This window comes from Neomonachus schauinslandi, chromosome X, assembly GCF_002201575.2.
Source record: "Neomonachus schauinslandi chromosome X, ASM220157v2, whole genome shotgun sequence".
In the NCBI taxonomy this organism is placed as follows: domain Eukaryota; kingdom Metazoa; phylum Chordata; class Mammalia; order Carnivora; family Phocidae; genus Neomonachus; species Neomonachus schauinslandi.
Window position 1 is genome coordinate 39,061,457 of NC_058419.1, and position 12,313 is coordinate 39,073,769.

General features: G+C 36.2%; 1 protein-coding gene across 2 annotated transcripts in view; it reads right to left on the bottom strand.

Moving 5' to 3' along the window:
• The window catches only part of COL4A5 (collagen type IV alpha 5 chain), a 231,544-nt gene that overhangs the window by 40,697 nt on the left and 178,534 nt on the right, over positions 1-12,313 (bottom strand). For both annotated transcript variants that reach the window (XM_021678553.2, XM_021678559.2), the window contains exons 32-36: positions 12,168-12,257; positions 11,481-11,630; positions 9,813-9,911; positions 8,340-8,429; positions 7,805-7,944 (exon numbers count right to left, since the gene is read on the bottom strand). In XM_021678553.2, the coding sequence (XP_021534228.1) occupies positions 7,805-7,944; positions 8,340-8,429; positions 9,813-9,911; positions 11,481-11,630; positions 12,168-12,257 (569 nt within the window). The remainder of the gene's footprint in view (positions 1-7,804; positions 7,945-8,339; positions 8,430-9,812; positions 9,912-11,480; positions 11,631-12,167; positions 12,258-12,313) is intronic.

Consider the following 12,313-nt stretch of genomic DNA (forward strand, 5'->3'; position numbering starts at 1 on the left):
CCTTGTACATAACACGGGGTTTTCCTCTTGCTCCTTTTAAGATTCTCTCTTTAACTTTTGACAGCTTACTTATAATGTGTCTTAGTGTTGATCTTTTTGGGTTCATCTTATTCGGGTCTCTACGGTCTTTCTTGATCTGAATGTTTTCTTCCTCAGATTAGAGAGGTTTTCAGCCATTATTTCTTTAAATAAGTTTCCTTCTCCTTTATCTCTTCTCTTTCTGGGACCCCCTATAATGCAAATGTTATTGAGATTTATGTTGCCTCATAGGTCCCTTAAGCTATCTTTACTTTTGAAGTTTTTTTTTTTTCCTTTTTGATGTTCTGTTTGGGTGAGTTTCACACTTGTCTCCTAGATCACTTTCTTCTGCTTCATGTAGTCTCCTTTTCAACCCCTCCTGTGTACTTTTCAATTCAGTTATTGTATTCTTCAGCAAAACAGCTACTTACCCCAGTCTTGAAGGAGTAGCCTTGTGTAAAAGATACAATTTATCCATCAACCTTAGACCTAAGTTCCTTGTTGTCTCTCAAATCTTTGTAATTGTCTAAGCAGCCTAATTTATTCTTGATATGTCCCAGTTGTTGAGGGTGTGCCAAGACCTGTCAGTGTTCTAAAGGGAGGAATCTCCGTCAGTACCTAGTTTCAGGCTGATTGGAAGCCAGATCCTGAGGTAGCAGTTTAAAAGTATGCAAATATATATAGTCCTGTGGTGCCACAATAGTAAACCTTGCTGGCCTGCAGACTAGGTGGATCTGGAGGTGTTGAAAAACTCAGGGCTTCAGACAAATGTACCAAATCCTTTCTGGGAGGTACCAGCAAGCTGTAGCAAGGCTGAGGAAGAATGCAAAGATGGCATACTCCAGCCTACATTCCCTGAGAGCACTCCTGTAGCCTCTAGATCTTTGCCAAACTTTTAAGTCTGCCCTTCAGGCAGAAGCTCCAAGACAAGTAAATAGGCCTTTTTCACAGACAGACTGGGGATTTGTTTCAGTATGCTGTCTGTGTAGTGCTCTGGGGCGGGGGTGGTAGCATGCCAAGAACTGTCTCTTTGATTGTTACAGTCTTGTGGGATTTAGGAATGCAAGCCCCCTGGCCACCAGAGCCTGATGATTAAGGAGTGACTCCAGTATGGACTGCATGCACCTGCTGGCTTTTGTGGGGGCCACTGGAGAGCACAGAACTGGTATGTGGCTCTTTTGCAGGGCAACAGGAGAATCTAGGGCTGGTGCTTGCCTGCCATCTTTAGTGGGGCAATGGGAGAGTGCAGGGCTGGTCACACTTGCCAGTACTATCAAGATAAAGGGAGAGTACAAAAATGGTGCCTGCCAGCACTTCCAACTCCAAAGAGAGTTCCAACATACTCCTGCCCCTCTGGCAGATGCTTTAATATTAGCAAATGAATCTCCTTCACAAATAGTACAGGCACCTTCAAACTGCTGCTTTCGCACTGGTTCCTGAGGTGGGTGAATCTGCATGCAAGCCCTTTAAGAAATGCATCTCAGTTCCCCACAGCCCTTTGGATGTAAGCCCCTTTGGTTTTCAAAGCCAGATGTTTTGGAGGATTGTCTCTCTGTTACAGGTCCCAGGGGTTAGGGTGCTTGATGTGGGGCATGAACCCCTAACTCCTCAGGGAGGAGGTCCAGATTTGTAAGATCCCTTCTGCTTGTGGGTAGTGGAGGTGGGGTTCTGGATGAGACCATATTTCTGCCTCTGCTACCCGTTGATGTTGCCCTTTTATTATTTGTTGTGAAGGAAGCTGTTCAGTTAGTTTTCAGGTCTTTTTTCAGAGTGAATTAATTGTTCCCTATGTAGCTACAGATTTGCTGTGTCCATGGGAAGAGGTATGTTCAGTATCTTCTTATGCCACCCTCTTGGACTGCCCCACCACTATCCTTGTTTTTAACAACTCACTAATTATATAATTTTTTCTTATGCTTGACATCCGCCAATCATACTATTATGTCTTCTGAAACTTTAATTCTACTCTCTCTATAATAATAGGCAGTCTCACTTTGCACAATAGTATGGAACTATAAAAATGAAGATGCAAGCTAAAACCATGTAAAAGAGATCTTAATAATGAGAAAAATATGATTGTTCCATGACCTTTAAAAGTTTTTCCCACAACTTTAAAATCTCTCTTCATGTAAGTTATACATGTATAGAGAAAAGTCATATATTGCTAAGTTTGCTTTCACTAACTTCCTTGTCTGCACCTCTAAAGTCTCTCAATGGTGGCAGTGTCAATATTCCTATGGCTGGCTATTTTGTCTGTAACCCTATTTATATTAGCTTTAAATGTCACTTCCAGTATTATCACTTCCAATTTTTTTTGCACTTTCATCTTTATTGGTTAATTTTCTCTTTTGAGTATCCGTATTTTTAAAATTTCACATTGGTTTATCAATGAGACAAAGAGGCAACACAACTACATGCTTTGTTATAAGAGCATTAAGGGAATAACATTTTCACGGTGACTAATCACTGACAGAATTTGAAAGAAGTGAAATAATCGTTCACTGATTATGATACACAAGTTATCTATACAGTGATTTATGGATTTATAGTGATTATGATTTAGAAGAGCTAATATACCATGGTAACTTAAGTTTGAACTATGTTGTTGTGGACTGATGTTATTTAACTAAATTGTGGTAACAAATTTGTGCATATCAGAACTGTGCAAACTAAGAACTGAGCTATAAAATCTTATTTTTTTCAATGTGTCACCATTATATGATAAAACAATACCATATGAAAGAAACAACAGACTACTTCAAATACATGATTTCTGTTTTATCAACTCTGCAAGTATCTAAGTTTAGTGTAGAATTTGCTTCCTGAAATATACTTGAAGGCTGCATAGAGAAAGAAACTAAGTTAGCCTCTTGCTTGAAGAGTTGAATATACTGTGGATATTTGCCAATTGAAATATGTTTTTTTTTTTTTTGGCTGACATTCATTATAAATTCAGATATGAGTTATGGTAATTTAGTTCCATTATATAAATGTTAACATTTGCTCAGTCCAGAAAAAAACATATATGAAAAAATTTAGAAAAAATTTTAAATGGAATTTCAAATCAATGAGTAAAGAATGGAATCTATAACATATGGGGTTGGGTTATCTGGGTATTTATTTTGAAAACATGATATTACTTCCTCACCTCACACATCATAGAGAAAAAGCCCATGGATTAAAGATGTAAATACAAAGAACAAAATCATGAAAGTACTGGAAGAAAAGACATAGGTCTATTTTTATAATATTAGGATATAGAAGTTTTTATAACAATCAGAAAATTATGCTCCTGATCTTTCCCACCAAATCTGCTTCCCCAAATCTCTCCTATCTCAGTATGTAGCAACTCCATTCTCAAACTTGCTCAGGATAAAAACTTTAGAGTCATCCATGATATCTTTCCTCTCATAGCCCATGATATCTGGCTTGACCTGGAAAATATATTCAGATTCTGAATGTTTCTTATCACTTCCACTGCTACCACCTTGATCCAAGCCATCAAGACCTCTGGTCTGTATTATTTAAATAGTGTCATAAGTGGTCCCACTGTTTTCATCCTTATTCCTCTATGATATAGTTCCAAAATAGGAGCTACGATATATTTTTAAATTTAAGTACAATCATGTTACTCCTTCCAGTCACTCCCCATTTCACACAGGAGTAAAATCCCTTACTATGATCTGCAAGGCTCTAGATAATCGATCTCCCATTACCAACCTGATCTCATCTCTAACTTAGTTTCACTTCACTCACTCTGCTTAACCCACACTAGCCACCTGTATGTTCTTCAGAAGTGTCAGGTATGCTCCCACCTCAGGATGCTTGAATGACTCATTCCCTCACTGCATGTCACCAGATCAACTGCATTCAAAGCAGCTTTCTCTTACTACTCTAATTCAAAATATAACAATTCTCAGCAATTCCTATCCCCAAGCCTCACTTAACTTTTACCGTATCTTCTAGCACACTATAAACATATTTATTTTATTGACTAGATGCAAACTCTGCACAGGCAGTGAGTTTGTTTCATTCATTTTCTATCTCCAGCACCTAAAACAGTACCTGGCACCTCATACACTCATTAGATATATTTTGAATGAATGAATAACTAACATTTGCCTATATAAAAATTTTATACTCTACATGATAAATGCACAGTAAACAGGGTTATAAGACAAACAAATGACCGGGAGAAAATATTTGCAACATATATAGTAAATAATGGATGCATCTTTATGAAGTACTTCCATAAATCAATAGGAAATACACAACCAAATCCCCTCCTAAAAATGAGGCAAGAGTATGAACAGACAATTTGTAGAGGAGATATAAGTATAAGAAAAGAAATCTCATTCATAATTAGGAAAATTCAAATTTAAACAATGATACTCTATTTTTCACCCATTAGACTGACAGAATTAGAATGATTAATAATACCCAATATTTGTAAAATGAGGAGAAAATAGAAAATTTCTGATACTGATCAAGATAGTATGAAGCAGCAGAGATATTTAAGAGAAAAATTAGTAATTATCAATATTAAAAAGGCATATATATGATGGGTTCCAGCAACTTTACTCAGAATTTATTCTATGGAAGTATTTACCAAATAATCTTAAGATACGTATGTAAGATATGGGTAAGAATCTTCAGAGCAACATATGTTTATAATCATGAAAATATAGAAACAACTCAGCATTCATAATAGGTTAAACTATTTATGGTTAACCCATACATAAAATACTATATAATTATGAAAATGAATGAGGCATTTATTTATAGGCTGATAAAGAAAGTTTGCTAAGACTTACTAAGTTATGATAGCTAGGTCCAGACCAGATATATAGTATGATTTTATGTGTGTAAATAAAAATACAAGATACCTACATTTGGAAGATGCAGCATCATTTCATGAATTAGTAACTGAATAAAATGCTTCCAATTATAGTTGTAACATGCTTTCCATTGTAAGATGCACCTCAATATCAGAGATTTTGAATGTAAAAAAATTGAGTCTTAAAATTGATGAAATATCTATCATATATTCATGTTTATATACACATAAAATGTCTTTTGTGGACAACTACTAAAAGTGGTTCCCTTGGGGAAGAACTATGAATTTAAGGTATGTAAATGTGTGGAAAGAAGACTTCTTGTTTTACATTGTTTCATACTGGTTGATTTTTTTTTTTTACATTTTTAAAAATTTTATTATGTTATGTTAATCACCATACATTACATCATTAGTTTTTGATGTAGTGTTCCATGATTCATTGTTTGTGTATAACACCCAGTGCCCCATTCAGTACGTGCCCTCTTTAATACCCATCACCAGGCTAACCCATCCCCCCACCTCCCTCCCGTCTAGAACCCTCAGTTTGTTTCTCAGAGTTCATAGTCTCTCATGGTTCGTTTCCCCCTCTGATTTCCGCCCCCTTCATTTTTTCCTTCCTACTATCTTCTTTTTTTTTAACATACAATGTATTATTTATTTCAGAGGTATAGGTCTGTGATTCAACAGTCTTACACAATTCACAGCACTCACCATAGCACATACCCTTCCCAATGTCTATCACCCAGCCACCCCATCCCTCCCACCCCCCACCACTCCAGCAACCCTCAGTTTGTTTCCTGAGATTAAGAATTCCTCATATCAGGGGCGCCTGGGTGGCTCAGTTGGTTAAGCGACTGCCTTCGGCTCAGGTCATGATCTTGGAGTCCCGGGATCGAGTCCCGCATCGGGCTCCCTGCTCGGCGGGGAGTCTGCTTCTCCCTCTGACCCTATCCCCTCTCATGCTCTCTCTATCTCATTGTCTCTCTCAAATAAATAAATAAAATTAAAAAAAAAAAAAGAATTCCTCATATCAGTCATACTGGTTGATTTTTAAAATCAAGTTTACTGGTTACTATTAATATAAAAACTTTAAAAAACAAAAACCTAAATGTACTTATCTTTTGACCCAGACATTTCACTTTTAGGAATCTATACAGCATAAATAATTATACATGTGTCCACAGATATGTCTAAGAATATTCATTACGATATTATTTACAATAGAATATCATGCAACTATTAAAAATAATGTACAGTGTTGTGATGAGTACTGGGTGTTACATGCAACAAATGAATCGTTGCACTACATCAAAAACTAATGATGTACTATATGCTGGCTAACTGAACATAATAAAAAAAAGTACAGTGACAAAGAAAATTGTCTAAGATATAATAAAATAGAAAGATTAAAAGATATAAGTGATAAAGCAAATACAGAATAGTGTGTATTCTATGACTCTACACATATACAATACACATAGGAAACCCCAAATTTTGTATATATACATAAAAATATGTATGGCAAGGGATTCAAATTTATACACTATTATCAGTAGATATCTATAGCGATGGGAATGGAATAAAGAAGATGTGTTATGAAGGAGATTTTCACTTTTACCCTTGATATGTCTGTATTATCATTTTTTTAATGTAGTCATGTATTACTGGTAAAATTTAAGTAGAACAGAAAATATTCAGCATCATTTCAATAGACTTTACACTGTTAATTTGCAGTTAATATGCAGAAATTTCTCGATTATGTTTTACAATAAGTTGATTGACTACGCAATCAAACTAAAATCTTTTTGTATACTATTAAAAAGAAATTATCTTTAAAACATTATTCAAATTTCACGAGTTAAATCACTGAACAAAAAAAAAGAGACAAAGCAAGAAACAGACTCAACTATAGAGAACACACTGATGGTTACCAGAGGGAAGGTGGGTGGAGGGATGGGTGAACTAGGTGATGGGGATCAAGGAGTGCACTTGCTGTGATGAGCACTGGGTATTGTAGGGAAGTGTTGAATCACTATTTTGTACAGCCGAAACTAATGGAATATTGTATGTTAATTATACTGGAATTAACATCAATAATAAAATATTTTTTTAAACTTAAAAAAATAAAAATGGCAGCTTAAAAGGAAAAAACACCCACATTATTCAGTACATTCTTAGTGGGAATTTTCATTAATTCCATGGAAGGTTAGTAACACCCTTCTTTTCCTAATACTTCCTAGCTTTGTGGTCTGACTGAATGATTAAACAATATTATAAGACAAATGATTAATTAGGAGAAAATATTTGCAACATATATAATAGACAATGGATGCATCTCTGCTAGTTAAAAAGTACTTCCACAAATCAGTAGGACTTACTACCTTTTTACATGGAATTAAGCAGCTATTAAATATTTGTTGAGTCTAATGATTCTAGGATATATTCTAAATTTGATTGATCGAGAAACACTACCAAAGTTTTCACACTGACTAGGGGCATGGAGGGACATGTAAAACTGTTTTAAGAGAACTACCTCAGATATGCAGTTAAGAATACTACTGCACCTTCATTAATCGCATAAGTTACTTTGTTTATAAGTCTCTTTATATTAGTTAATAATAATATTAGGATATAGATCAACATTCCACCACCAAGATGGGAAAAGAAAACCAAAGCCAGGCAGGAATTTACCTTTGGTTTACTGAAATATACTCAGAGATTAAGATAGAGGGAAAATAAAGAAATCAGAATGTTTCCCCCACACATACGTTTTTGGATTGGCTACAAACCCTAAAACATAACCTCTTACAATATAAGAGAAAACAGGAGGAATGAATTTCCAGAATATACCATGTCATTGTATAGTTCGTTTAATGAAGACTTAGGAATGAGCACAGTATTTAAAAAAAATCACATCTGCTCAGGTATATGCCTAGAGTAGAGGGTTACCTTTGGGCCGGGAAGACCTGGAAGACCAATGCCTGAAACACCAGGATCACCTTTTTCTCCTTTCTGTCCAGGTAATCCTGGGGAGCCAGGTTGTCCAGGAACTCCAGGAGGTCCAGGAGACCCTTTCACACCCTGAGGGCCTGTTGAAAACACATAACATGCATTTTTTACAAAATTTCTTTATTCATGGCATATCTATGATGCTTATGACTAAGGGAAAAGGTTTAAAAAAAGAACTCTGCAAATTCTGAATTATAGAATGATCCTTTACAACTATTTTTCAAGGAAGTTTAAGAGAAAGGGGTACAGTGAGAGAAAAGATACATGTTTGTGGATCCTTACTCTTCAGGTTTCTAAAACTCTGTCCCTTAATCCCCACTTCAAATATTTGTGTGATGAGAGAGCTCTATCCACTGATTACCTTAGTTATTGTCTCAGTTTGATTCTATCAACACCAGTCTCTATTTTAATAACAAAGAGAATGAACCATCTGCCATTAATGGGATTAAATATATGGGAGATTTCCATCACTGACCTGGGAAACCCATATCACCTATGCTTCCTTTAAGTCCAGGAGGTCCTGTAAGTCCTGGCTTCCCAGGGAGACCAGGGTTACCTTTGGGACCTAGAAAAGTTAAATTGGTTAAATTAAGACAAGTCAGCAATATTGAGGTTGCCTGATTTCTTGGAGTGGGTTGTAATTATAATGTAAGCATGGGATTAGATGGATGAAATCTTAATACATGATTAAGTTCCACAGATCTAACTCAGCATAAAACAGGCAAAAGGTACCTATGAAATCTCCTTAGGGACATATTACAATATAAACATAATAACAGAGGTCTCCTAATACAAATCAGTTTTGAAAATGCAAAAATTTTACCAGGACACCTTGTTTCTTGTCCTAAAACAATTCCAATCACCTGAAGTCCTATTCATATTATGTGCATAACTACCCTTACTGTATTTATCACAGATAAATCCAATATAACAAGTCTGCTTTTAAAAGACTGAGAAGTGCCTTTCCCACGTAAGTCTGATTATGTGAAAGCAGTAAACGGAAAGTGGTATCCTGTTATGATATACTCCCAGGACATTAGGCCAGAGATAGATAAAGGCTGAGGGAGAGGTACTATACTGTCACCCCCAACAGTCATGGTTGCTGTGCTTATACATTCTTCCTAGAGCTCAGGTGCATGAGCTGTGGTGTTACCTAGGGATTTTCTAAGGACCACAATGTTGCCTTAAACTTTTTTTCTTTTATTTTTTTCTTTCACACTGACTTCCAACTTGGGGAAGAGAATGCAGAAGATGTGAAGGATAGAAAGGAACTATATATCAAGGCAATGTAGTACAGAGTCTAGAGCAGAATAACTGACCTGAAGGACTCCTATGAGGATGGAGACCAGGTGCTCTTTATCCCTTTGGGGCCTAACTAAAAGAAAATGGCTTAAGAAGCAGCAAGAGTTTTATTAGAAATAAGAAAAAAATCCATGTTGACTCTAAGGGTGATTAATGCTGAAACAGACTACCAAGGTAGGTTGTGAAATTTTTGTCCCTAAAAACTTTAAAAAATAGAATCAGCAGCCATCTTTACATGGTTTAATGATTGACTTGTCTGAAGGCAGTAACAAAAAAAAGGTAAAATTTTCAGCACCTACCAGATAATTGTCTCATTTATACATGTTGCAGTGTGTGTAAATAAAACACACCACCTTATTTGGATGTACTTCTTATTCTGTTTACATCCTGACTGCCAGAAAAAGAAGAAACTGAGCAAAGCAAAATATCCTACAAACTTTGTCAGTTGACACTTGGGCCAAATGGCAACATTTTTGCTAAAAAAGAGCTCCACATCTCAGTAGCTACTCAAGCATAGTGTCATGATCAGATCCAAAACATCATCACACACACAAAAAACCCATCATCACATGTGATAAATACATAATTACTTTTCTAGGATCTAGGATCAGCCATTCAGTTGCTATAGGTGGTCTGTCATACTTACCTGATGGTCCTGGTAATCCAGGTTGTCCACTCAGTCCAGGTTGCCCTGGGTCTCCAGGCAAACCCTGGTAACCTTTTGGCCCTGAAACTCCAGGAATACCTTCCAAGGACGAGTATAAGGAAGACAAGTTAGGTTGATATCATTAATCCATTAAAAATAATTTGGGAAAGCAAGCAACCCAAATTCTGAACTATGAATGAAATGCAGGAACTCATGATATTCTGATAGAGTATGAACCAATAGCACTGGACACATATTAAACTCCTCCACTTTTTATTTAGCTACCATTAAGAAATTCAAAGCACTCAATAACTAAGTCATTTTCCTCTTTGGGCCTCAGTTTTTTACACTGTAAAATGAAAGAATTGGGGCAGATTATCTTTAGGCTATCTTTTAGATTCGATAACTATCTTTAATAATCCTATTATAATATAGATTACTGCCTCTATTTTACAGAAGGCATAATTGAAAGAGAAGACGTAAGGAGTAATTCAAGAAAGGTATCTCATTTTAACAATAATAAAAAATTAGCTGTCCCTACCTCTTTTGTGATGACATACAAAACTACAGTAATGTCTTAAACTCTTTTTTGAGGAAAAATCCCACCAAGTCCTGCTCATAGGGAAACATAGTATCTATGTACACACATACACCCACACACACTCACAGGCACACATGGGCTGACAATATTAATGGTTACAACACAAAAAGAGCCACAAACTTTACTATAAGCTGCAAATAAAGATAGCTAATTTTAAAGTTCCATGTTGTTTGAAAGGCTATACTATACAGATTGGATCGTAAGCACTTTATTAATTTGTGCTTACCTACTTTTTGATGTCTTGTTATACTTTTATAAAAAGAAAAAAAGATTTTTTTAATTTAAAAAGTCAGTGTAATACTTCATATCTTATTTGTTTCTAATAAAATAACTATAGTAACACAGTTGTTCCCTAACCCTACTTTCAGCAACTTCCCCCACAGCTGAGCTTGCCCGGCTATTCACAGTCCAATACTCGTTTATTCAGCCAAGACAGAATAGCAATGAACTGCATTTAAAAGCCAAGTATGATATGTATATCAAAACATTGCAGGGCAATAATGTACTACTCATCCCCATCCAGTCTCAAGGGAAAAAATTTAAGGGACCAGCAAATTTCCCCAACACTGAAATCTGTTTTCCAAGTGATTCTGGCTATATATCCATTCTCTCTCTCTTTTTTTTTTTTATTCATGAGAGACAGAGCGAGAGAGAAAGGCAGAGGGAGAAGCAGGCTCCCAAGGAGCAGGGAGCCCGATGCGGGACTCAATCCCAGGACCCTGAGATCATGACCTGAGCCGAAGGCAGACGCTTAACCATCTGAGCCACCCAGGCGCCCTATATATCCATTCTCTTAACCACATCCTATATTGCTTTCTGGAAAGCCTGAAGGTGATTGCCTTAAGTCTATTTTAAGAGTTCATAGTTTGCAACAGATTAAACTACAAAGAAAATACTTAAATAAAACTTGATCACTGAAACAATACAACTCGGTGAAAATTTTCATTACCCAAAATTTGACATGCCTTTTGTTGGTGACTCCTACACTACAAATCACTTTTCATGCTATTTAAAATGAAACTTGAGATAAATCAGTAAATACATTCACAAATAAATGCATTACTCACCTGGTAAGCCAGGGTCCCCTTTCTCTCCTTTTGAGCCCAGCAGATCTGGATCCACTGGTCCAGGAGGGCCTGGAAGGCCAGGCTCTCCTTTACCACCTTTTTCTCCTTCAGGGCCAGGAGGTCCTGGCTGACCCTGTAAACCATCATCACCTAAAACCAACATGTGTGGAGAGGACACAACAGATCAGATTCGTCCTTCCAGGATTAACGCATATAAAGATTATTCATATGTTCCATAATTTAGTAGGCCACTGACCATCCAAAACACTTAGGCATTACTGTTATTGTCTATGAGTAACTTGAACTCACACACATTTTTACACTCAAATAACACTCCTTCTATTTTCTGGGGTTCTTTGACAATTATTGAAACTGTATTTTTGAGCTGAGCATTTACCACGTTTCATGTATCTAAACTGTGTATGCCACCAAATCGAAAATAGAATGTACTTAAATGCCATGTCACATAAGTGATGAATCACTGAATTCTCCTGAAACCAATATTACACTCTGTTAACTAACTAGAATTTAAATAAAAACTTTTAAAAAATGCCATGTCACCTAGAAACAAAATATAAGTAAGCATTGCTCATTTTAAAGCACTCAAATAAAAATATTCTATATTGACATAAAACAATGTTTAATTTTCTCTCTTACATGCATCTACCAGCCAACTCTGAATATTACCTTTGAGACCAGGACCACCACTCCTGCCAGGAATTCCCAAAGGTCCTGGTGGGCCTGGAGGTCCCATCATACCCATTTCACCTTTGGCACCTTTGAAGAATATCAATAATTAATTTTTACTTTTCCTTGACCTTGGAAAAATAAAA